Genomic DNA, 23982 nt, shown 5'->3' with positions numbered 1-23982 from the left:
ACTTAAGAGTAAATGCACATGCCTGCGTAGATTCTTGAAGGAAATTATTTTGAGTGAAAATGCTAAAGATTAAAGACTGCTCCAAACTCACCCGGACCATAACCCCACATAATGGGTTTTTATGCATGTGACAATTGCACCTTAAAAAGGGAGGAACAAAAAGGTAATGTAACAAAAGGGAAAAGGATCACATACCTCTTAGACAGGGACAGAGAGAACGTTAAACCAGCAACAGGCAACCCTTGCCTTTCCAAGTTTCTATCTAACAAGCCTTTCCTCACAAGGAATCTCCACATCTAAGGACATCTAACCCTTTATTATGGAAGAGTAATACCCTCCCAAGTGATCCAGCTATAACAGTTTTCAAATACCAATTGTTAATTGCAGTTAATGTTGAACTCATACACTTCACATCACTCAATGATAATAGGAAGCATCCTCCCATAGTGGAAGGAGAGCTCACAAGACTTGCCCTGGCTCAGAAGCCTACAAACCCAGCAGCACATGAGAAACTTGTGTTCAACATGCACACTATCATCTAGAGCATTAAAACATCTGATTCTACCTGCAATGCTCAGAACTATGGGATATAGCAGTCACAGATAGTAGCTTCATTATAAATTAAGTTATACTACAGAGAGAGTCAAAGTAGGCCAAGATGTACAACCGCGCAGCAAATTGCTCATTATGATACCTATTATCCCTTGGCTCTTATTTTACAGGAATCAGATAAAAATATTCCCAACTACATTTTGAACCACCATTCGAAGCATATCGCCTGTTTGCAGAAGTTGCTGAAGAAAGATTGAACAATCCTACAGACACAGAATGAGTGAATGCTTCATAATGGGATAACAAAAAGTCTTGCTCACAGAAAAATGTGATAAAAACATACTTCATGTGTCAGACTCAGCTGAAATTTATTCCCTGAGCCAGTGGGAGCTCGTTCCCGTAATTGATAGTACTGTCAAAAACATTAATCAGTTGGTACTGAAATTTTGATAACCAGAGCATGACAAATGAATGTACAGAGCAGATTGGATATCCTTTTGAATTTTCATCAGACAGCTTTGTTTCAGTCGACACAGGTATGTTCAAAGTTCACTTAAATGAACTATAAAGTGAGTTTACTGTGAAGGACTCAAAACCTTAACTGATAATCTGATATGCATTTGTGATCAAAATAAATTTACCATGTTTTTTTTTTTCTTTTTTTGGATAGATAATAAGTTTACCATGTTGAACGCCGCATATATTGCTTCCAAGAGTCACTTCCAGCTTCACGGCCACCCCCAGTAGCCTTCTCACCACCAAAAGCACCCCCAATTTCCGCACCATTCGTAGGTATGTTCACATTCACAATACCACAGTCACTGCCATGTGGTCTGCAATAAATGCAAATGTGTAAGCAAATTTGAAGAGATAAAAGCATACAGGAGATGGCTAACCCAGTCTAATGGATAGAACCAGCAAAGGGAAACATCATCGGAATGGCATCAGGCCCCACAGCTTGCATTAAATTTTAGTGACTCAACCATGACCCTATTCCTTTGGTACTAACAACTAAAAATGTAAAAAATTTGAAGTTATAAACATGACATACGACAGAAAACCCTGGTGAGCCATCCAGATTCCTCCTGGACAAACTTCTCTATTTGACCCATGAGGAGCAATTGACTCAAACAAAGTAGACCACCCACCAGATAGGCAAACCTCTGGGTAAGCCAGAATTTCAGTTCCCCTATCCATGTCATTGTATAACTCAACCTGTAACATATTCTTCCACAGGAAATTCCAAGCTGGTAACACTACTGTCCAGTAAATACACCTAATGGAGTGGGTTCCACTATATACATTGAGGTGCTCACTGTATCAGGCTGCTGAGAGCCCCCTGTAAGGCCAATAAAAGCATTCCTCCTCTAATAATCAAGCCCAAAAAATATGGTTTCTTTTTCCAGGTGCCCCACAACGTTGACATGGCAAAAACCCACGAAATATTCCAATCATGTGTATGACCCTTGGTGGTCTCATGTCCCCATTGATAAAGATCCTGGAGCAAATTCTCCTGAGCTTAAAGAAATTGGACTCATATTTCCACATGCACATTTTAATTAATTTCATCTTCTCTTTCTGTGAATCATGGACATAGGATGCTTTCTTTTTCAGGAACATGACTTCAAAGTACCGTCATTATCTTCCTTCAACACTCACTTTTCTAATAGAATATTGAAATTTGACCCTCAGTTATTAGTAACAGCTGTAGAAGTTCCCCCAATGTGTCAGGACTCGGGACATATCATTATGGTTGGCACCCAGACAATTTGGTTACTATTTTCTCCATCCAATCCACCACAATCACTATCACCAATCTGCATACTCAAGAAACCTTTCCATGAAGGGTTGATATGAACACCAATTAGTTGTCTTGCCAAAAAATTAGTTGTACTCCGATTACCAATATCCATTCTGATGCTTGAAGTAAATTCTGCTTTTGCTTCATAATTCCATTTCACCATGCAATGCTATGACTGCTCCGCAAGGATGATTGCACCAGTTTAAAGAGAATGCACACATTTGGTTCTCTCTTGGTTATCAATCTTAACTAGTCAGTCATTTATACTCCTGTTACAGTACTCCCCACCCCACCCCCTCCCAAAAAAAAAAAAAAAAAAAGAAAAGAAATTCTGTTTTGTTAAAATTGCATCCCTTATTTATTTATTTATTTTTTTGCTAGTCCAGCTTCTATCTTAAAATCTTCTGGTTCTAAAACATCACTCAATGCTTATAACTAGCATTAACCCATCTTTAGGCTTCTCAATCAAATGAATTGAGAGTTGAGGCACGTTTCAGAGGGTCTTTACTTAATGAAACTTACTCAGGCTAGATAATTCTTTAATTTTAAACCATGAATATGAAAACACTATATCGTGATGAGAGGAGAAAAAACCAAACCTGAAGATACAAAAAGGTTCATACGGAAAAGGTTGGAGACAATATGATCTTAAAATCAAACATCAGAGAAATGGAATGTTGGGATGCAGGGAAAAATAATGCCACTAGCTCCAATAAACAATTCTACAAAACCTCATTTGACAGATCTATAGGGGTTAGGTCGCCAACGGCCAACTTCTTTATTGATTCTCACTGCAAGTCCTAAAAAATTAACACATGAGGAAAGAAAATAGACCATAACAAAGAGATACAAAATTTGTAGTTCATATAATCTACATTTTCTCAGGAGATAACCCAGTGACTTTGGATACCAGGGAAACAATAAATAATGAATTAAAATGGTAATAGAACAATTGCTACAACAGAATATGGTGAATAATCTGGCAGTGCTTCACACATGGATAAATATTGGTCAGCATGGGTAAAATTCATTTAATTTCTCCATACTCACCCAATCCATTTGAAGATCACTTCTGGTTTCTTTGTGAAGATCGAACTACTCAATCCTTGTGGTACAGAGTTGTTCATTTCAATTGCTTCCGTTAGAGTCTGAAAAATATTTCAGTAGGCATAAAGTAAGTATTTCTAGAAGGAAAAAAAAAAAAGTAATGGAATTAATTCTAAGACATTCACTCACCACTGATCCTTATCTTTGTTAAACAACCTTGTAATTTAAGTGTTTTAGAATTAATAATCTTTATGAAAAAGAAAGGATGAATGATCCAAAGAAGCTTAAGTGAACCAGTGGAACATGAACTGAATTACTAGCATAAAAAACATGTACCTGAAATTTCATAACATAAAGAACTGGAGCAAATAATTCTTCTTTCACTACAGCTGCATCCGAAGAAATCTCAATTATTGTCGGCTCCACAAAATTTCCGTCAGATTCAATCACAGATCCTCCAGTGAGGATCTTTCCCCCCTGCATAAATTCAACTTCCACTAGTTCAAAATATGCAATGCAATTAAAAATTCCAATTCAGTCAGTCCCAAGATAAATGTTTTACAAGCTTGTATCAGCTTAATCCTTAAATCTAAGCAGCCAAGCCTTGCAGAAACAGACTTAACAGAAGTAGTTAAAAAGAAATTCTTGAGTTATCAGGAGTGCTTGTGGATCCATGGATATCATCAAGCAACTACTTCATTGCAAGTCCTAGGTTTGACATTTCTCAGAGTAGATGTCTAACTGATATTTTCAGTAAACTCGAAAAAACAGAACTCTATTCAAATGTGAAGCAATCTGTAGTTGTGTACTGAAATCATGATCCAAGCCTTTGAACGTTCTTCCAGAGTAAAAAGAGATAACAAGTGATGCTCATGAATGGATAGTCACAACATTATGTCAGGACAATACAATACAAAGTTTAAATAATAATAACTGAGAATGCAGTGGTGGGCTTGGAGCACTAGAGATAATACATGCCTGTGATTTTATGATTTCGATGCCCTTCTCAAAGTTTTCTCTTGAAGCACCGGTATGCAGTGGCCCTAGCAAGGTACCTTGCTCTAGAGGGTTCCCAATTTTAACTTGTTTGTACACTCCAAGGAGTTGATCCAGAAAACTCTGATATATACTCTCATGCAGAAACTAAACCCAAAGGTAAATGAAAAATTAGATTCAAAATTTCAATTATCATGACCCGATTAAAATCTTAAGTACAAAAGAAATTTGAAAAATTATATTACCAGTCTACGACAAGTTGTACAGCGTTGGCCTGCTGTACCAACAGCGGCAAACAAAACAGAACGAACAGCGAGCTGGATGTCAGCATCGTCCATGACAATTATGGCGTTGTTCCCACTTAATTCAAGCAAGCATTTACCACATCTCTCATTAACTGTTTGTTGAACACTTTGACCCACCTGAACTCAGGGATATCAGAGGTATGCTTAGAGGCATCGATATAATGACTTTGAGTCATAGTCCATTAGAATAAATGGAAGAAAAAAAATACATACTTTCAATCAAAATAAATAAGTAAAGAAAGATTGACTAAACACAGAAGAAAATGTCCTGTCCCCCACCCCCAAAAAAAAAAAAAAAATGTTTGCATTCACTTGCCAAGTAATTTGGTTAAAACTTAAACATATTAGAAACAACTAATTCAGACAAGGGACCGTGTTTGGTTTCTGAGAAGTTAGAACCGCCAAAAGACTAACAGGTAAGACACACCCATGTCCTATAAGCTATTAAGAGAGTTTTACAATGTTAAGTACAAATAGTAAGACAGACATGCCTCGGATAAAATAACTACAAGAAACAGACATGTGATCCAAATACCTTAGAGCTTCCAGTGAATGAAACCAGTGGTATACGTGTATCTTTTGCTATTGCTTGCCCTATTTCCGCACCACCACAGAAAGAAGTGAAAATTGCACTCGGTAAGTTATTCTTCTCAAGAACCTCAGCCACTAGCTGTGTCATTGCTATGGTGATCAATGGAGTTGTGGGAGCTCCTTTCCTATAATGCATGGCATAATGAGGAAATAGTTTCCAACATAAAATTTGTAATTTATGGAAAAAGAATAACTCAATAAACTTGTTCAAAAGAAATAATTTTCTTGTCAGACAAAATTTCAGATTTTGTGGTGTGACTACAAGCAACACAGGCATAAAATGGAAGTATGGAACTGATGTCTTTACACCAGAACCGGTCTATAATCTCTGAATTTTTTTATCTCACGGCCAGGGAGGTGATTCTGATTTATCCAGGGAAAGAGTCAATTAGACCAAAAAAAGTACAATTTTAACTTCTACATCTGAGACTCTAGTAACTCATGAAAAGTTATGGGCAACTGTTTCACAATAAAGCATTGAAGCATTGTTGGACGTTCTTTTGGCAAAATAAAGTTTAAAAAATATGGAGAAAAACACACAGCACCCAGATAGATCAGAGGTTCAATAAGAACGTGCTTAAGATAACAGAAACAGCTTTGTTATCAATTTGTGCATCAGGAAAACAGCATGCAGATTGGTTAAATAGCATAAACACAAAGAACATGGGTTCTAGATTCTTTGACATCAACAAGAACTATTCAAAATAGTAAATTGTTTTCTTCATCCTTGTATGCTGAATATTTTGATCATGCACAACCTACAAAAAAAATTATCTGGTATTCTAAGTATCCAGACCAAGAAATTTGAGAGGTAGAGTCATAGGCTTACCAGACAACACAATTGCCACAGACCAACGCAATACAAGCATTCCATCCTACGGCACACAAACATGTGAAATTTATTGCATAAACAAACTTAAGAATATTCAAAATGAAATTTACCAAACTCAATGTGACAGCATTCTGATTGATGTGTCTATCTGTATTTTTTTTTCTGTATTGCTTTGTGTATGTCAGGAAAGAACTAGAGTTCCTCAAACCTTTATTTATTTATTTATTTTTCTGTATTGCTTTGTGTATGTCAGGAAAGAACTAGAGTTCCTCAAACATTTTATTATTTTATTATTTAAGCTGGCTTTTGTTGAACTCTTCAGTTTCATTTACAAAAGATCTTAGCTTATAGAATTAAAAAAGGATCTGGAGAGAACAACTGCCTAGCACAGTTGGTAATAGTGTGGAGTGTAAAAGCCCACCCTACCAGGAGGTCTTGGGTTCAAGCCTCCTGGTTCTCATCTTCCCAGCCTTCCCTCATAGAATAGGTACCTATCTATTAAAAAAAAAACACAGGATCTGGCATCTAGCTCGCTAAACCAAGGCAACAAGTAATAAGTCACCAGCATAACTTGAGTAAATGAGAAAGGCTATCTTCATTATCTGCCAATGTAGGGCATACAAATGAAGATAACCGCCCATACAATCTCCACCACAGATTCAGTTGGTTCGAAACTGTCTTCAGGCATCTGAACGGCTTGAGCTTTCAGGCCTCGCCGGGGTGGGAGGAACCAGCTCATAATTTTCCTTCAATTTGTTCACTTGATTCTTTCCTTAGAATTTTATCAGAAGCAAGAACATCGTTCTAGACAACAAAGTCAGAATGTGAAATCACTTCATGAGGTGGCAGAGAACCACACAAGACCATTCCCATCTATCAGAGGATGGGGACTTAAAACCTGAAATTTTTTTTGACTAGATTGATTGCTTATTGAGGAAAGAAAAGTTTAAACTATCCATCGAGTCCATCAATTGGAAAGGTCAAAAGCTCACCAAGAACAGCACATGGGAAGTTGAAAGCTGTAATTACACCAACTATTCCGAGAGGATTCCACACCTGTGACATACAAAGCATGTGCAGAACGCTATAATTTGCATATGGAGGAGTTACTTTCAGTAATCATAGTCCAAAATCACAAAGACAAATCGCACCTCCAACATCATATGATTTGGTCCTGTTAAAAAATATAGAGCAATGCAAACCCTGTCAGAATTAAAACTTGGAAAATAAAGTCATCAAAGAAATTGAGAGGCTGAAAGACATGTGCTAATTACAACCGTAAAAAAATTTAGCAAGGATCCATATCTAGTTACAAAGATCTTGTAAGTTGTAATGACAATCCCGGAACTCTGTGGAAATTTTCAATATTATAAAGTAAAATAATGTTTGACTCACGTTCCGAGGGTATGATCGATCCGTTCAATTGCCGGCTTAATCCAACAGCATAGTCACACATGTCAATAATTTCCTGAAAATGACAATGTTTTTGGTCTTAAAAAGAATAAATTTATTAGGAAACAGAAAAATGCCTATCAATTAGAGAACACTGAATTTTCTAGTGTGTGCATGATAGAGAGAGAGAGGGATGCAGACAGTGAGTATTACAGGCAATTAATGACAACCTTTAACGTGTCTAAAGCAATGATGAATGCTTACCACCCTAAAAGCATGTGGAATCACAATTCTTCATATACCTAAGATATCTAAGTTGAAGATTATCATACTCCGATCAGACTACATACATAGAAAGTTCCAGGACAAAAAAATATAATATGAAGACTCAGACATCAAATCAGATTAATTTTAACCCTACAAACCTCCTAGTTGGCAGCCTTAAATGCTAGATTTGGATCCCAACACACATCCTGAACACACACACACACACACACATCCTGACCTACAAGCGCAGTGCTGAGGGGTTCAAAACTTGGAAACTTCTATAGCAACTGTCTCTCCTCACCCCCTCTTCAACTACTAGAGCATAAAAACATGTACTTTGTTGCAGAGTTATTTTAAAATTTTATAACAAGTATAAGCTATATAGCACAATATTAACAACTATAAGCTACATAGCACAATATTAAATGAACAAGAACTGAGCTAGGAAAATTTTCTATTGATCAAAAAGCCCCTCCAAGAAGGAAAATCCCCAGCTCCACCCAAGCTTGAGTAAGCCAATGTCAAATTGATCGGCAGCATAAAAATGAGTTTACAAGAAAATAGTTGAAGCTCATGAGTTTAACTTCTTATGACCAAGGGAAGTCCTTCAATAAAAGGGTCATAAGTAAGTATAAGAACCTTAACAATAGTTAATTATGTGTTCGCTACCGTTTCACCTAAAAGCTTGAACTGTTAGGGAAGGGCAGCATTAATATGTACATCAACATTATGGAAGGTGTATAGCATCACTAGTCACTACACCTTCCATAATTAACTATGGAGGGCAAGGATCCATGTAGCCGACCCCATTTAGTTGGGATAAGGCTGAGTTTTTGTTGTTGTGTATCATCACTACTGCTATCTATTGTGGTTTAATTGAGGGGCCACTCCAATGACTTGCAAGTTAAAACTAGGCAACAATATTAATGATCAGTGACCAAATAATCATACGGTTAGTAATACATAAATGCACAAAAGAGGGCAGGCCTTGGTGTATTGGTAAGGTTGCTACATTGTGACCAAGTGGTCACAGGTTCAAGTATGGAACATCCTCTTTGCGAAAGCAGGGGTAAGGCCATGGTTTAAAGTATCGGTCCGTATCATACGATACGACACGTATCGGTATCGGTATCGGTCGGTATCAATAAGATACTGACCGATACGTCTCTTTTTTTTTAAAAAAAAATTTAAATGTATTGACTGTATTGTATTGTATCGGCCAATACATCTCGATACAATACGATACAGTCGATTAATATGACATTAATACATATCGAGATGTATCTCAAGATGCTCGATACAAAGTCACTTAAGTCCCTTTTTTTTCTCAAAAACTCGACACAGCAACCACCTGGGCGGAAAAATACACCCAAAACAGCCAACGAAAACCTAGAAATCTAGCATCTACCTTTGATTTTCACACTTGCCTTCTTGGGGCCTCTATTCAACACTTGAAAAAATGAATTAAGGAGTGGAAATAATTCATCTTTTACATTATCCAACAAGTTGAAATCAAAGATTGAAGGGGATTTCATAGGAATATGTTTTTTTCTATAAAAAAAAACTTAATATTTTTGTTCAAATCATGCTTTTTAGTTCTGTTTTTTTGCTATAAATCCATGCATTTAGGTTAAACTTAGCTATTAGATGCATCAAAGTTGAACATTTGCAAGGATTTAAACTCAAATTCATGGGTTTGATCCACCCCGACATTCTTCATGGCTATAGAGTGACTACATGTAAGAAATCTCATCTTTTATAACAATTTCAATTTAGCACACTTGTCTGGTTATACATTATTCTCCATTTTAGTGCTTCTACATGATAGATACTTTAAACCTTGGGTAAGGCTGCATACATTATGATCATCCCCAGACCCCACAGTGGTGGGAGCCTCGTGCACTGGGTACACACCCTTTTTAAAATGATATGACAGCAGGTATGAATCAGGTTTTGATGAATGGATTGCCCTTGTACAAGTATTGGAGGAACATCAAGTGAGAAATCATTGACTCTATGGTAGGAAGTGGGTTCCTTACAGATATGAATTTCCAGTTAAATATTTATATAATGACTTAGTTTCGAGGGGATAGCAGTCATTCTAATTTGCGGAGAGTGACGTAATCCTGTTCCACCAAGACTGAAGGGGTTTGCCTGGATTATGGCAAATAAGCTTCTGGCCACAGATAATTTGCAATAGAAAGGAATGCATTTGGCAAGTAAATATGTAATGTGACAGGGATGTAGAGTCTGAACTGCATCTCTTCCTTTGTTTTGCCTTAGATTTTGAAGAAGACTGGAGATTTCCAGAAGTTCCCAGTTGATATTTTTTTACCTTGGTCTGACCCCCCACAGAGTGTCAGGGGCAACATACTGTCGAGTATGGTTCGTATGTCATTACGTAGTCACTAACTCACAATGGAAGGAATGATATGCAATAGTAACACCCCTCCCCCTCCCCCCCCAAGGAAAATTTGCTTACAGTTTGGAAGATCAGCGTGCAGCTTAATGTAATCATAGGCAACAATACCATCCGAGATCAAAGGCAGCCCACTAGAGGCCTTTGGAAAAATTTCCTATACAATGGTCCGGGATTATTTATTTATTTATTTTGCTTCATTGTGCAGGAAGGTGTAATTGCTGCACATTAATAGAAAGTTATGTTGATTTTTTCTGGCTAGAAATTGTAAGCAGATGTACAGTTTCTTTTGACAAATTTAATGTTTTTATACCTGGACAAACGAATAAGGAAAGTAGCAATTGTTCTTCCATTTCCTATGGACTGGATTAAGGTGCAGGTTGGCTATAACATCAGTGCCTATAAATATGGGCAAAGTAATAAATGCCAGAGCTTATTGACATTTATTTTACCTGAACCTCCCCAATTCCTTCAGGAAGTATCTTTCCCATCTCAAGCGATACAAGCCTACCGAGATGTTGCAATTTCGTTCTTAATGCTTCACCTATCTGTCTAACAATATCACCTCTTTTTGGTGCAGGAACCTGTGAGGAATAAACGGAATACCATAAAAAAATAATTCATAGAAGCATAGCTATTGAATAGTGTAGTACCAAACAAATCATATATGGTTCAACTCTCAAGGAATTTTTGGGAGAAATAAGAGTTTAAAGAGTAGATCAAGCACGCATAACGAAAATTCTTGACTCACTTGCATCCATATCTTTGCTGCTTCACTACAAGCTTGCATACCCTCTTCATAATCTTGAATAGATGCTTCCACTACTTCAGCGATGCTCTGAAGCGAAAAGAAATGGTGATTAGTGGCCTTTTGTTATCTACTCGGTAAATATACATTGAAAGACTAGCAACCAAATTCAAATAGGCAATAACTGCAACGCAAAGCTGAGCATTAACAACCCCCCCCCCAACACACACACACTAGCCATAAAAAGACCAAGCATGACAATGATACAAACAAAAGCAAATTTCATAAGATTCTTAGACAATTTGAGAATTTAAGTATAGCGAAAACATTAGTAGGTTTGAAATATTATCCTTGCACCAAATGAAAAAGAATGACTGAATCCCCCCCCCCCCCCCGCGTCAAGAAAAATATATGCATCACTTTATCAATTATTCTCCCCAAAAGAAGGGGGAAAAAGATGACTAGACTTCTAGCAGTTTGATCAGGTAGACAACTACCCCATCAAATATAGTTACCAGGAAACCCATTTTGGTGCATTTGTGAATTACTTTGGGGGGTGGGAGCGTTCCCTCTTAATTATTCAACAAGTTAAACTATCTGATTTAGAGGAAGCTTCTTATTTTGTTTCTTGTATCATTATCCTTTCTTCTTCCCTTTTTCTGGTAACTATGCTTTCCACAAGCACATCATTCAGGTCAAGTAATAAATCAGGACCCTCTGGATAAAGGTTAAACAGAGATCTCCTATCTATGACCTTCGGAGATATCAAATTTAAGGGGAACAAACAGGTTCTGGTGATGAATTTAGTGTGATAATTAATGGCTTATCAGTTGTTGTTCCAAATCATCAATAGATTTGGAACAAAGGTCAAACTAACCTGGAGTCTATTCTCCAAGGCGCGAAAACAATGAGGGATAAGCTCAAGGAGTACTAAAAAAGGTGCTAACGGCAGTGGGACTCTTGCGAGTAATGAGAAGCTTGAAAAATGAAGCCCATTTCTTTGAAATCTCACAATAGTAATGCCAATGAAAATCGGAAATGAGACATATAACAGCCATCTCCAACAGGAAAAGTAAAATGTTTATACCAGTATGCCATGATTTACTGACCAGTAGCTCTCTTACCAAATAATGCACATACCTCAATTTTTTAACTGGCAAGCTCGATGGCACTATGCCATAGTTCGAGAACTCGTGAGATCTCGCCGAGCGAGACTGCCTACGAGTCTCAAAATGTTTAAATCTGATTTATATTGAAGGAGTTATGTACCGGTCAAACTTAATTCGGTGTCCGCGAATGCTGTCAAAATCGCTCTGAATGAAAATATATTTTTGGACATCAAAACAAATGAATATTTTACCGCACTTTTGGTTTTTAGCAATGTTTTACCATATTAAGATTTATGGAATTTTTTGATTTGAGAAAAACCCCAGCATTAGAAAGTTGAAAATTGCACCTACTGCCGAAAATCCAGTTTTTGTTCTTGAACTGGGGGGTTGACTTTTTTTCCTTTTGGAATTTGATTTTTTAACTATTTTTATTGAATTCAAATAGGGGGGTATTTGCTTATTTATGAATAATATCTTACGTAAATGAAATACAAAAGCATTTACTTAAATGATATTAGGCATAAATAAGTGTGTTTGTCCTGTGTCTGTCTTGGTTTCTAGCATAAGTAAGTGTTTGTCCTGCTTTAGGCATAAATAAGTGTGTTTGTCCTGTGTCTGTCTTGGTTTCTAGCATAAGTAAGTGTTTGTCCTGCTTTCCCACTAATTGAAACTCCTATTTGGACTTTGTTTTTGCAAAATTTGATAGTGCCATTACATTTAAATGGCCTAAAATAGGCTGAATACCAAGTTTCAGACCCAAACTAGGTCTAAAACCCACCGAGATGAGGCTTCGAGTCGAGAAAAAAAAAAAAAAGTGCACCAACTCGGCGAGATCTCGACTCGACTGGGTTTTTCAAGGGTCCGAGTTGGCACCGAGACTCGAGTTTTCGAACCTTGCACTATGCAAATCAGCGGTTTCTGGATTCTAGTTTCTACAACAACTCAGCCTTATCCCAACTAAATGGGGTCGGCCACATGGATCCTTGCCCTCCAATCAACTCTATTCGAGATCATACTTGAGACATGACCCAAGCTACGCATGTCTTTCCTCATCACTTCTACTAGGGGTCATTTTAGGTCTGCCCCTGACTCTTTTAGTTCCTTCAATCTGAATCAAATCACTCCTCCGTACTAGAGCATGCAAAGGCCTCCGTTGAACATGGCAATGCAACCTCAAAAGACTTTCTCGTAGCTTATCATGTATCAGAGTTACTCCCAAATTAGCTCTAATATGATCATTCCTTATTTATCCTTCCTAGTTTTGCCACACATCAATCTCAACATCCTCATCTCTGCTACATTGAGTTTATCTACATAATGCTTCTTAGTTGGCTAACATTCCACACCATACATCATAGCCGGTCGTATTACTATCCTATAAAATTTTCCTTTAAGTTTTAACGGAATATGTTGATCACACAACACTCCGGGCACACCTCTCCACTTCATCCATCTTATTTAATTCTCTATGAAACATCACTCTATTTCACCTTTCTTTATTTATGATTGATCCCATATACCTCAAATAATCATTTTGTGGAATCTTTATCTCATCAATTTTCACCACCTCATTATCCATCCTAGTCTAACTAAAGTTGCACACCATATAATTTCTACAGCAACAACAGCTCAACCTTATTCCAACTAAAGTTACACACCATATACTTTCAAAACACTCTCGATCTTTGATCCATGATAGAGACTAGGTGGACTTTTACTGCACGCCAATGACTCTCATAATATAGCAACCCTGGTCATGCATAAAAACAAGTTGTAATCTCGTTGGAACTAACACTTGGGAAACACAAGTACTCAGAAGCCCGAAGAAATAGAAAAGCCTAACATTAGAGTACAAGAACTTGACGGAAGTGGTCAGGCCTAGTTGTTTTAATGCGTTGGGGTCCTCTACTGTCAAGCTGCCCCTACTGCCGTGTGCGCTCCAGACACAGCAAGGCAGAGAAAAGACAGCCCTACCCCTGCCCGAATGCCTTGCCCGAGCGGGGGTAAGGCGGTCTTTACCGCCTTGCCATGTTTGGGGCGCACGGGAGTAGGGGCAGCTCGGAAGTACAGGATCCGGATCCTGTTTTAATTGAGAGGAGTATGTGATATTCTAGCTTTAGAAGCCAACATTTGCCCCCTAGAGCTATTGTGACTTTAAATAGATTGGAAATAAGGAACAGGGATCGTGTAGCTGACCCACCAAGTATTTTTTGAGTTTAGCAGTTGAGATTACAACAAAATAATATTTGTAATTGCTCTATTTGATTGTCTCATCTCGGCTCGATCAGATACGATCAAATGCTTGTACAAACGGCCCAATAACGATCTTTTCCATATGAAAAGTTAATGTTGATCAATCCTGAACAATCTCATAAGTTGAGTACTGAAATTAGACATGAAGATACCAAACCTGATTGTTCGCTGGATTGACAGAGGATACCACTGGACCGCTCCCTTTCCACTTGCCGTTGACGTAAGAGCCAGGATTGCGAGGACCCAAACCCAACTCCCTCAAAAACTCGTACTCTTTCCTCGCGAAACCCATCTGCACAACAATTGCAATTTCTGATTACGATCAATAGCCGGGGAAGAAAGAACAAAGAGAAACAGATTCCCAACCTTCCCTTCTAAAGGAAGAAACAAAACTTAAGATTCAACAAATAAAGAAATGAAAGAACTTCGAGTCAATAATTTCAGCATTTGCAGCGCAAGAAACCTGATTTTATGCGGACTGGATCGGGAGGAGATTTTTGAGAGTTTAAACAGAGTCAGATAACAGTGGAGTGTGACTGGAAACGATCGAGTGGTACTTATACCAGAAAAGTATCTGACGGGTCCAGCCAAACAGTCCCTTACTTACTTTTTATATGCAGTAGGTAAATATCAGATAATATGTGGGTTACAAAAGTTTCTCTGTACCCACAGGGATGTCATACTCATCTTTGGATTTTTCAATCTAAACCCTACATCTGGTGGGTCCATATTATAGCCATTTTCAGATTAAAAATTTAAGCTTGATTACGTGATTGGATGGATGATTCCAATAATTGATATCTGTAGCATGGACCATGGAGGTTGCTTAATTCATGCCACGTATGGTACTATGGATAAGCGTAAGCCTTTTGGTGACGATGACGAAGATGACGACGAAGACGACAAAGACAACGAGGCATGAACAAGACTGACGTCCCTCATTATTTTTTTGGGAGTGGGGATCACTGTCTGGCTGCTGGCCGTGCGTCGCACCGCACCGCTAGATCACGTGCAAGAGCATTCAACAGAGAGGTGAGATTTTTTATTTGAAGGAAGACGGAAGAACGATCAATTCATTTTTTCCTTTCATTTCGTTTGAAGTCACGGAACAGCAACATAAGATGAGATAAATGCAAAGAAGAAGACTTGGAGGTAATTTAAGACCCTAGCTACCATTCCAAATATGTTTTCTTGTATCATGTAGACTTTCAACAAATGATGTCATTGCTTTCAAACGATTTCCTCTTTTGATCATTAGAACCCTAGAAAAGTACTCTAGGTCCAACAATTCTAACAATCGAAATTATAATCGAGCTTGGGTAAATGATACTTCTATTGGTCTATTTAAAACTTGACACCTTTTAATTGTATCTTAGTTTATTCTTAAAAGATTTTTAAAAAAAATGTATAAAAGAATTTTTAAAAATAAATTGAAAGGGACATATCATTATATATCATTATCAAAAGGTGTCATTGTCAAACATATTTTTCGTGTGAAATAACATTATTATCCTTATAATAAAAAAATGTGCATGGTAATTAAATTTTCTGATAATGATATAATGATATGTCACTTTCAACTTATTTTCAAAATCCTTTTATGTTCCTATATTAAAAAAATTTTAAAAATAAAACAATGGGCAATTAAAAGAAGATGTCACGTTCTAAATGCACTTCCTAAAACTCGTTATTTGATGGCTATTAGCTATGCGACAAATGCATGTGAGCTTAGCTTTTTATGGTTAAGGGCACTTCATCATTTTACATGAATGAATCTTTCTTAATTAAATATAATAATGTCCTACATTATTACATCATCACAGGGTCTAGGTTACCAGAGGGGAAGGAATAAGGAGAAAAAAGGAATGCCTTAAAGGGGAACACAAGAGAGTCAATCCCATGACCTCTTGGGACCTGCAACCTCTGGGACAGGGTATAGCCAACTAAGCTATCAATTGTCTTCATGAATGAAGGTTTTATTGTACTTCATCTCATTCACTACGCATAAAACCAAACAGGGGAAAGACCTCGTAGGATATATGGCCTATAAGGATATTAGGCCCAAAGCTATAAGCTATTAGAGAACGAAAGGGTTTCATGTTTGTGATTGTTTTTGAGAAACCCAGCCCTTGTCACTCGTGTGTTCTCTGTCTTGTATAGCAGTGGGAAGTTAAAGGAAACCATCACCTTAGGGTGAAGTACGGGTTGAAGAGCTATGTATCACAGCCTCACAGGTCCGAATTTTTATTGTATATGGTTCCCTAGTGCAGCTCACAAGAGGAGGGTGGACCTCACCCGGGCAAAGTGTTCAGTCAGATGCCCTGGGTGGGTCCCACCCCCCTCTTGTGAGAGGCACTAGGGAACCGCACCGATCAGGGAACCGTAGACGATAACGATTCTCACAGGTCCCCATTACATCAGCCACTTCTTAATTAGGGGGTGTTTTGGACTTGTAAGCAGGGAAAGGAAACTCTCCGATAGGTTCAGGAGCATTGTAGTGTGGGTCTCATGCAAGGGTGTGGAACCCCAACGAGAGTGCCAAGGATTGAACAGTGGAACTGTGACAGAAAATTCTCCTCCAATTCCCTACCCGGCCCAGTTCCCCAGTACCTTCTTAAAATGTAAGTGAAATGCTTAACCATTTAATCGGTAGTTCACATTGAGCTAGATTAGGTTCAATCCATAGGCCCATCAAATCTTGTACAACAAATGAGGTTACCCTCCAGAGGATCGTTTACCCTCCAATGGAGGATGAATATATATATTTGAGTCAGGTTCTACATTCGCAACAATCTAACAAGAGGGAATATATTTTATTGACTTGGGTTATATATATTATTAAGAGGGAGGGGGGGGGGGGTGTTCCCTCTAACGTCCATGTGCTTGGATTTGTTACCAAAATTTAGATATATTCATGTGGATTGGGACTTGGGTTATATATATTCTTAAGGGGGGGAGGGTTACCTCTGACGTCCATGTGCCTGTATTACGAATAAAATACTTCACATAGGGGGTAGGGAGGGGATTTTGGTAGGGAGGATGAATAATAATATGAGTGAGGACGTGCAATTTCATTTTTGTGTTGGCGTTGTGAGGATTTTTTTCCATGTACTATTATCATAAATTGTGAGAATCTATTCTTAAAATTGAACTACTAAATTGATTTCTTATTCTTGAACTAATTTTAATTGATGAAATCAAACAATTACAATTTTTCTTGACAAAAAAAATATATTTGTTGACTTATTTTAAGAAATCAATCTGGAATAGAAATAGAAAGAAGATTCTCTAAACAAGCGGCATATGGAAGCACACCAACGAGGTGCGATAAAACGGTGTCATATATTGGAGGGTAGCAAGCTCATTTTATTTGAGGATAAGAGATAGAAACATAGATGGTGCTAGCATAACCTACCCCAACAACTCAAAGAATCTTTTTCCTAAATTTTAATAGGAAAAAAGAATTGCACGATGTCAAAGTATGAATTCCAGTGTACGCATTATTACATAATGGGATATCGGGAATATGGGATCCACATCGTCTCTTGTATTCTAATCCATGTGGGGCCCATATGGATGATGCCATCTTTGCACTATCATTGATGTGGCATGCAAATTCCTCCCCATACTCTATCGTGGGGAACTTTCTCCCAATGTAATATGTTTGTATAGGTTTTTTTTTTTTTTTTAATCTTTTTTATATATGAAAAACCAAGATCGGAACTGATAGGAGTGATAGCTAATGGTTTTGTCCATTATCGATTTCTTTTAAAGGTCTCTCCTATTCTGATAGCTTTTGTTTGACACCCCTAATCTTTGTTTCCCTTTGAAATATTGCAACTTTCTAATGCAATTACAATGGGGAGGGGTGGGGAGGGGGGGGGGGGGGGGGGGGGAGATGGATTTATATGTCGCCCACATGTATTGGTATCTCCAACGCAAGCCAATTGATGTTCGAGAAGATGTGCCTCATGATTCGTATAAGTGGCTCACATGGTAAAAGATAGGGGTGTCAAAATTTGTTTTGAACCGGTAGGTCCGATTTGAACCAACGTGCTAAACCTGGACTAATTGTTAAACTTGTCGGGCTCGAGCATTGATCAATTAATAATCGGGCGTTCCCGGTGCAAGATGGTTGTTGTCGGACTGTCACCTGACTCGGACTGACCAAATATTGTAATCAACTGATAACCAATTGTTTATTACTTGATTATCCCGTCTAAGCCAAGTTAGCCCAATTATAGTTTGTTATACTAATAACCCGATTAGTCAATTAATTAACCTATTTACAGTCCGATTATGGAACGGTAACCGACCAACTGAATAGAAATGCGTCCATACACTGACATACAAGACCCTTGAACACCATCAAGGTCTCTTCAGTTTGAAAGCTTTGTTTGTGTTGTCTTGTTGGGCCTCTTCTTCGAAAATCTGTCTTTTAACTTTTAAGACACTCTCTATTTGATAATGTGAATCATCGAAAGAGGCTTGTTCTATCTTAGAGATATCTTTGACGTTGTTCAGAAACTTGATTTAAGCAAAGGAGGAAATTAGAATCTCATCTGATCATATTTGAACATCTTGCTTTGTTGTGGACTTTAATTGGACTATAAAATTTTTAATTAATGTATTTTTTTAATTTGTATTACCTAAAGTACATTATTAAAGACAAATGCATTATTAAATTTTATAAATATTGATTTTAATATCTCAAAAATCTGATTTTGATTTAGGAAGGTAATAGGGCAATTATTGGTAAAAGTATAAGAACATGTTTCCGGAAACAGATTTTATCAAGCACCATTGGTGTTCCAATTGTGTTCTGGAAACGTTTCCAGAACAGATTTACCAAGCTCTACAAAAGCTATTTCTTGGCATAGAAACGGAAAAAACCATTTTTGCTGTTTCTCAGCACATAAACAGTAGAAAAGTTACCAAGCGGGCCCTAATTTAAGGAATGAAATCCCCGCTTGAGTTGCAGGTCATGTGAGGAAGATGATTGATTTTGGGGTTTTTTCTTATCCAAGGGTAAAAAAGTAACTCTACATTGCTCAAGGGTAGGGACTAAGTTGTAATATAGGGCTGTAATATAGGGAAACGGGTGAGTATTTTAAAAAAACAGGAGGCGAGTTGAGTATCGTTCCATTTTCAAGGGGTGTCGAGGTGTCGTGTAATTTACCCTTCTCGAAATGATATCAAAGAGAGCCTATATGTTATCTTTGTGGTGCTCGTGATGAAACACAATGGCATCTTTTTATATCTTGTGAATGGACTAAGCATATCTGGACATCTGGGCCCCTCGGGCTGAGAACTGAGTGCCTTAGCAGCCCCTCTTTGGCATATCTCTGTGCTTCCCTCCTCAATTCAAAAGCCTTGAATTTGAACTCTGCTTCTAGGTTTTTTTCTATTGTTATTTTAACTTGCTATTTCATATGGTTTGTAAGAAACAAGGTATCCCTTGGATTAGCCTCAACTAATCCACACTTGGTCTTATCAAATGTTAATCGCTGGATGTACTATTTAGATCTCACTCCCTCTAATTTGTATGCACTGACTATGGATCACCACCAATCTACACATTGCACTCCACTTTTCACACACCAGTTGTCTAATGACGCTATGCACTTCCCTGTTCTCTGCTGCGCAGGCTTTTCTGAACCATCAATGGGACCTACCGGATGGGGGTATTGCTTTTTGTTAGATGGCAAGAGTGTTTTAGCATCTGTAGGACTTTCGTGTTCATCTAATCCAAAAGAAGCTGAGCTGATAGGAATCTTACAGGGGTGGAAACACGCTCTCAAAGAGGGGATACATTTAAAAGAAATTTGGGTTACTAGTTTTAGCCTTAGTCTAATTTTGCAATCAGGACATACGTCTAGAGTACGTTGGTCACTTCTTTCTCCTTATGTTGAACTAGCAGAACTAACTTCAAACTTTACCACTGTACCTATCTCTCACAAGCACAAATGCACAATCACTGGACTGCGGCCTTGAGATCTTATTATACTCGGGCTTCAGTTAAAACCAAATCTCCCTCTACACCTTTTTTTGTATGATGTACATGCGTTTTTGTTAATGTGAATATAACCTATGCCTTTTCTCATAAAAAAAAAAAAAAAGAGAGCCTTAGAGTCGGTTAGTTGAATAATCTTTTCCGGTTAGTTGACTAATTCGGTCTTATTGGTTGAAGCCCCTGACGACAAAGACTTTAAAAAATCGGAGCTACGTTTCCGAAACACGGACCGAAAAGAGAAAATTTTCAGCAAAATTAATTTATGTTTCAGAAACCCTATGAGGGGAAAAGATTAGCAGAAAAGGTACAGAGAGCGGCGCAGAGGCGTTGATTCCCGCGAAGTTCATCTGCCCAGAAACCTCACAGGTACCAACTTAAAACTCTCAATCTTCACAGAGACTCTGAATTTTGTTGTGAAATTCATCGTATGTGTCGATTGTAGGTTGAAGGAAATCTATTCTGTTGCTGTTGCTATTGCTATTACTATTGCTATTCCTTTGATCTCCCAAATGCCAAACTAGGGTTTCCTTTTCATGCATTGAAACCTAGAAATTTTATGCTCCGAATTTGGTAATTGGGTCTCGTGCTAAGATTTCTGCATTATCCATGTCATATATCTGAATAATTTATGAGAGTTTGAGGATTAGGAGCAGATAAATGGGAGAACTGAACATCACGAGACATCGACTTGGTCGAATTTGTATTGGGATATGCACTCTTGTCCTACTTTTCTTTTTCTACAATCGGGAAGATATCCTTAGGAATCCATTCCTCAGGCAAGCCTCTTTAACTCTTCCACCTCGATGGAACTCAATAGGCGATCATATAGAGCTGATTCACAGGCGAGCAATGGCAGTTGGTGGTAACTCGTCCGCTTATAACATTGGGGTTGCAGATCATGCACCGTGTATTGGGTTATCTGATTACCAGGGCTCCAAGAACAAATGTGAGTACCTCAAAGCAAATCCAGAGTGCTCGTCTGGAGGATTCTTGGATTATATAAGGTTCTTCTACTGCAACTGTAAGAATATTAGGATGTGGGGCTACGCAATTTTAGGTTTATGGCTTGCAGCTCTGTTCTTTCTGTTGGGTAACACTGCTGCTGACTACTTTTGTTGTTCTCTGGAGAAACTTTCATATCTGTTGAAGCTTCCACCAACAGTTGCTGGGGTTACTCTCCTTCCACTTGGAAATGGAGCTCCTGATGTGTTTGCTAGCATTGCCGCTTTCATGGGTTCAGATGCTGGTGATGTGGGTCTTAATAGTGTGTTGGGTGGTGCTGTTTTCGTGACTTGTGTTGTTCTTGGGATTGTTTCTCTCTTTGTTGCAGATAAGAAAATTCAGATTGATCGGAAATGCTTTATCAGGGATCTCAGCTTCTTTCTATTTACTCTGCTAGCTCTTTCTCTGATCTTGTTTATCGGTAAAGTGAGTGTTGTGGGTGCAATTGCCTTTGTCTTGATATACATGGTGTATGCTTTCTCAGTTGCCGCAAATGAGATTTTGAGGAAACATGCTCGGAGGTTAAGGTTGGATGCTGTGACACCTTTGCTGCCAGTAAGAGGAAGTATCTTCTCTCATGGGACTGAAGAGGATGATTCTATTTACAGCTCACTGCTTGATATAGATACTCACACCAGCACACCACATCTCCATACTACATTGCCACAGTGGATGTGGGCTTCAAATGTTGCAATTTATTCAGATCATTCACTGAAGTCTGGTTTGACAGATAGCCCAAGGCCTTTATGGGGTTGGAGTGATGAGGACACCGAGATTGACAGTCCATTGGTTTCCTGTTCTAAATTACTTGAGATGATGAAGATGCCCTTGATAATCCCAAGACAATTGACTATTCCAATAGTTGAAGAGGAACGGTGGTCTAAAGGATATGCTGTAGCCAGTGCGTTTTTGGCCCCCATTCTCCTGGCCTTACTGTGGAACACCCGTGACAATGTGAGTTCTCGAAGTGGAACTACTGTGTATGTTATTGGTGTTCTATTCGGTGCTATACTCAGTGTTCTTGCATTTATGTTCACGAGATCTGATCAGCCACCTCGCAAGTTCTTATTTCCATGGGTTTTTGGAGGTTTCATGATGAGTATCATCTGGTTCTACATTATTGCCAATGAGCTTGTCGCTCTCTTGGTTGCATTAGGTGTAATTTTAGGAATCAACCCCTCAATCCTTGGATTAACCGTACTAGCATGGGGGAACTCAATGGGTGATTTAACGTCAAACATTGCTCTGGCGATGAATGGTGGGGATGGTGTACAGATAGCTCTTTCAGGATGCTATGCAGGGCCCATGTTCAACACGCTTGCTGGTTTGGGGATCTCAATGCTGCTCGGGGCCTGGTCAAAGAGGCCTGCTTCTTATATGGTGCCACAAGATAGTAGCTTGTTTTATACAATTGGATTTCTTGTGTTAGGTCTTATTTGGGCTCTTATTGTTCTACCACGAAATGATATGCGTCCTAACAGGATGTTAGGAGTAGGTCTTATAACCCTCTATTTGATATTTCTCTCTGTTAGAGTGAGCAATGCTGTTGGTGTTGTCTCACTGGCTGGTCTAAGTTGACATTTGGTTTGTTCATACTTAGAAGAAAGTAGAGAAAATGATGAATTGCAGACTGGTTGAAATAGAAAATTTAGTTGATAGACCATTGATGCTGGTTCTTTTTATCAATAAAGTTCTGCAGGAGAAGTATTATTCAGCTGTTGGATGCCATCAAGTTGGTGTGGGAATGTGAATACCATGGGTTCTACTTTTCCAATACTACTTACATCTCTCTCTCTCTCTCATGTGTGTGTGCGTGTGCCACCTGAAATGTTTAACGGCAATCAACAAAATATGCAAACTTCCAATCTGATGCTAAAACAATGTAAGGCTTGCCCATGTAATTGGATGCACCATATAAATTAGCAAACCTGACTGATATTTTATGTAAGCAAAACAATGCTTATGAAATGTTGATGTGGTAATTTTTGCTCTTCTACCCATTCAATCCTTCAAAAGACTCATATCTGTCCTTGTTGAAGCTGTAAATATTGAATCAATGGTTTCAGGTCCCTCATATGGATCCAGCGTAAGCCCAAAGTATGTATTTGAATTACAGAGATATTTTCTGAATTCTTGTTGGTGGGGGATTCAGTTTGCTCTAGTAGGGAATCTGATTTGTCTTTGCTAAATGGTAAGCTAAGCAATTACTCTTGTATAATTGTCTACCATTGATTTTGATGGTAAATTAGACTAATTATACTAAGTTGCAGATGTGGGATAGTGATTATAAAAGTTTCTTTTTTAGGTTTGAAAATTTCACTTCTCTTGTGACCAAACAGAACCGTATATGATCTTAAGGTTGTAGTGGAGGATGAAAGAGTGGAATTGCATATTCCTTGCCACAACTATTTAAAAGAGATAACAGAAACCATTCCGTGAAAGCAAGTACAATTCTTGAGTAATGGGATATGAACTTTTTCCAAGGCAATGAAATAGGATATACTCAACAGATTCTTCACCACATGGGAGGCAATGTGGATTCTGGGAGCTGATCAGCTTAACAGTCTTACGGTCTTCCCATAACTGAGATTACCAGATGAAAGCCTTCACTTTTGGTGGAGCTTTCTGGTTCCAAATAAGGGAACTTAGGGTTGG

General features: G+C 38.2%; 2 protein-coding genes across 4 annotated transcripts; one reads left to right on the top strand and one right to left on the bottom strand.

The window, feature by feature from the left end:
• Positions 1-603: 603 nt before the first annotated feature.
• Positions 604-14889, bottom strand: LOC122667229 (aldehyde dehydrogenase family 7 member A1). 3 transcript variants are annotated; one of them, XM_043863475.1, is made up of 16 exons: positions 14776-14889; positions 14470-14604; positions 10954-11040; positions 10655-10786; positions 7520-7592; positions 7276-7298; positions 7117-7180; positions 6122-6167; positions 5237-5417; positions 4642-4818; positions 4379-4543; positions 3737-3877; positions 3404-3501; positions 1236-1385; positions 896-964; positions 604-815 (listed from the first exon to the last, which is right to left on the bottom strand). In XM_043863475.1, the coding sequence occupies exons 2-15, from the start codon at positions 14602-14604 to the stop codon at positions 910-912; spliced, it is 1527 nt and encodes a 508-aa protein (XP_043719410.1). In that variant the 5' UTR covers positions 14776-14889; the 3' UTR covers positions 604-815; positions 896-909. The 3 variants fall into 3 exon arrangements, with proteins under 3 accessions (XP_043719410.1, XP_043719411.1, XP_043719412.1); XM_043863476.1 differs by having other exon boundaries at positions 14711-14785; XM_043863477.1 differs by lacking the exon at positions 14776-14889 and having other exon boundaries at positions 14470-14623.
• Positions 14890-20808: 5919 nt separating this feature from the next.
• On the top strand, positions 20809-23053 carry LOC122667228 (cation/calcium exchanger 4-like). The gene has a single exon (XM_043863474.1). It carries the CDS (start codon positions 20983-20985, stop codon positions 22903-22905), a length of 1923 nt encoding a protein of 640 aa, XP_043719409.1. The 5' UTR covers positions 20809-20982; the 3' UTR covers positions 22906-23053.
• Positions 23054-23982: the final 929 nt, after the last annotated feature.

Source organism: Telopea speciosissima, chromosome 7 (assembly GCF_018873765.1).
Source record: "Telopea speciosissima isolate NSW1024214 ecotype Mountain lineage chromosome 7, Tspe_v1, whole genome shotgun sequence".
Classification (NCBI taxonomy): Eukaryota; Viridiplantae; Streptophyta; class Magnoliopsida; order Proteales; family Proteaceae; genus Telopea; species Telopea speciosissima.
Note: the sequence above shows the minus strand (reverse complement) of the source record. Positions and strands in the feature narration are given on the sequence as shown.

What these genes read in the sequence shown, in the direction of transcription:
- LOC122667229 (XM_043863475.1), bottom strand. Translation starts at nt 14,604, where the DNA reads ATGGGTTTCGCGAGGAAAGAGTACGAGTTTTTGAGGGAGTTGGGTTTG. An exon ending in TCAATCCAGCGAACAATCAG is followed by an intron (nt 11,041 to 14,469) that starts GTTTGGTATCTT and finishes TTTTCGCTTCAG; the next exon opens with AGCATCGCTGAAGTAGTGGA. An exon ending in TCGAAATCATAAAATCACAG is followed by an intron (nt 3,878 to 4,378) that starts GCATGTATTATC and finishes GAATTTATGCAG; the next exon opens with GGGGGAAAGATCCTCACTGG.
- LOC122667228 (XM_043863474.1), top strand. Translation starts at nt 20,983, where the DNA reads ATGGGAGAACTGAACATCACGAGACATCGACTTGGTCGAATTTGTATT.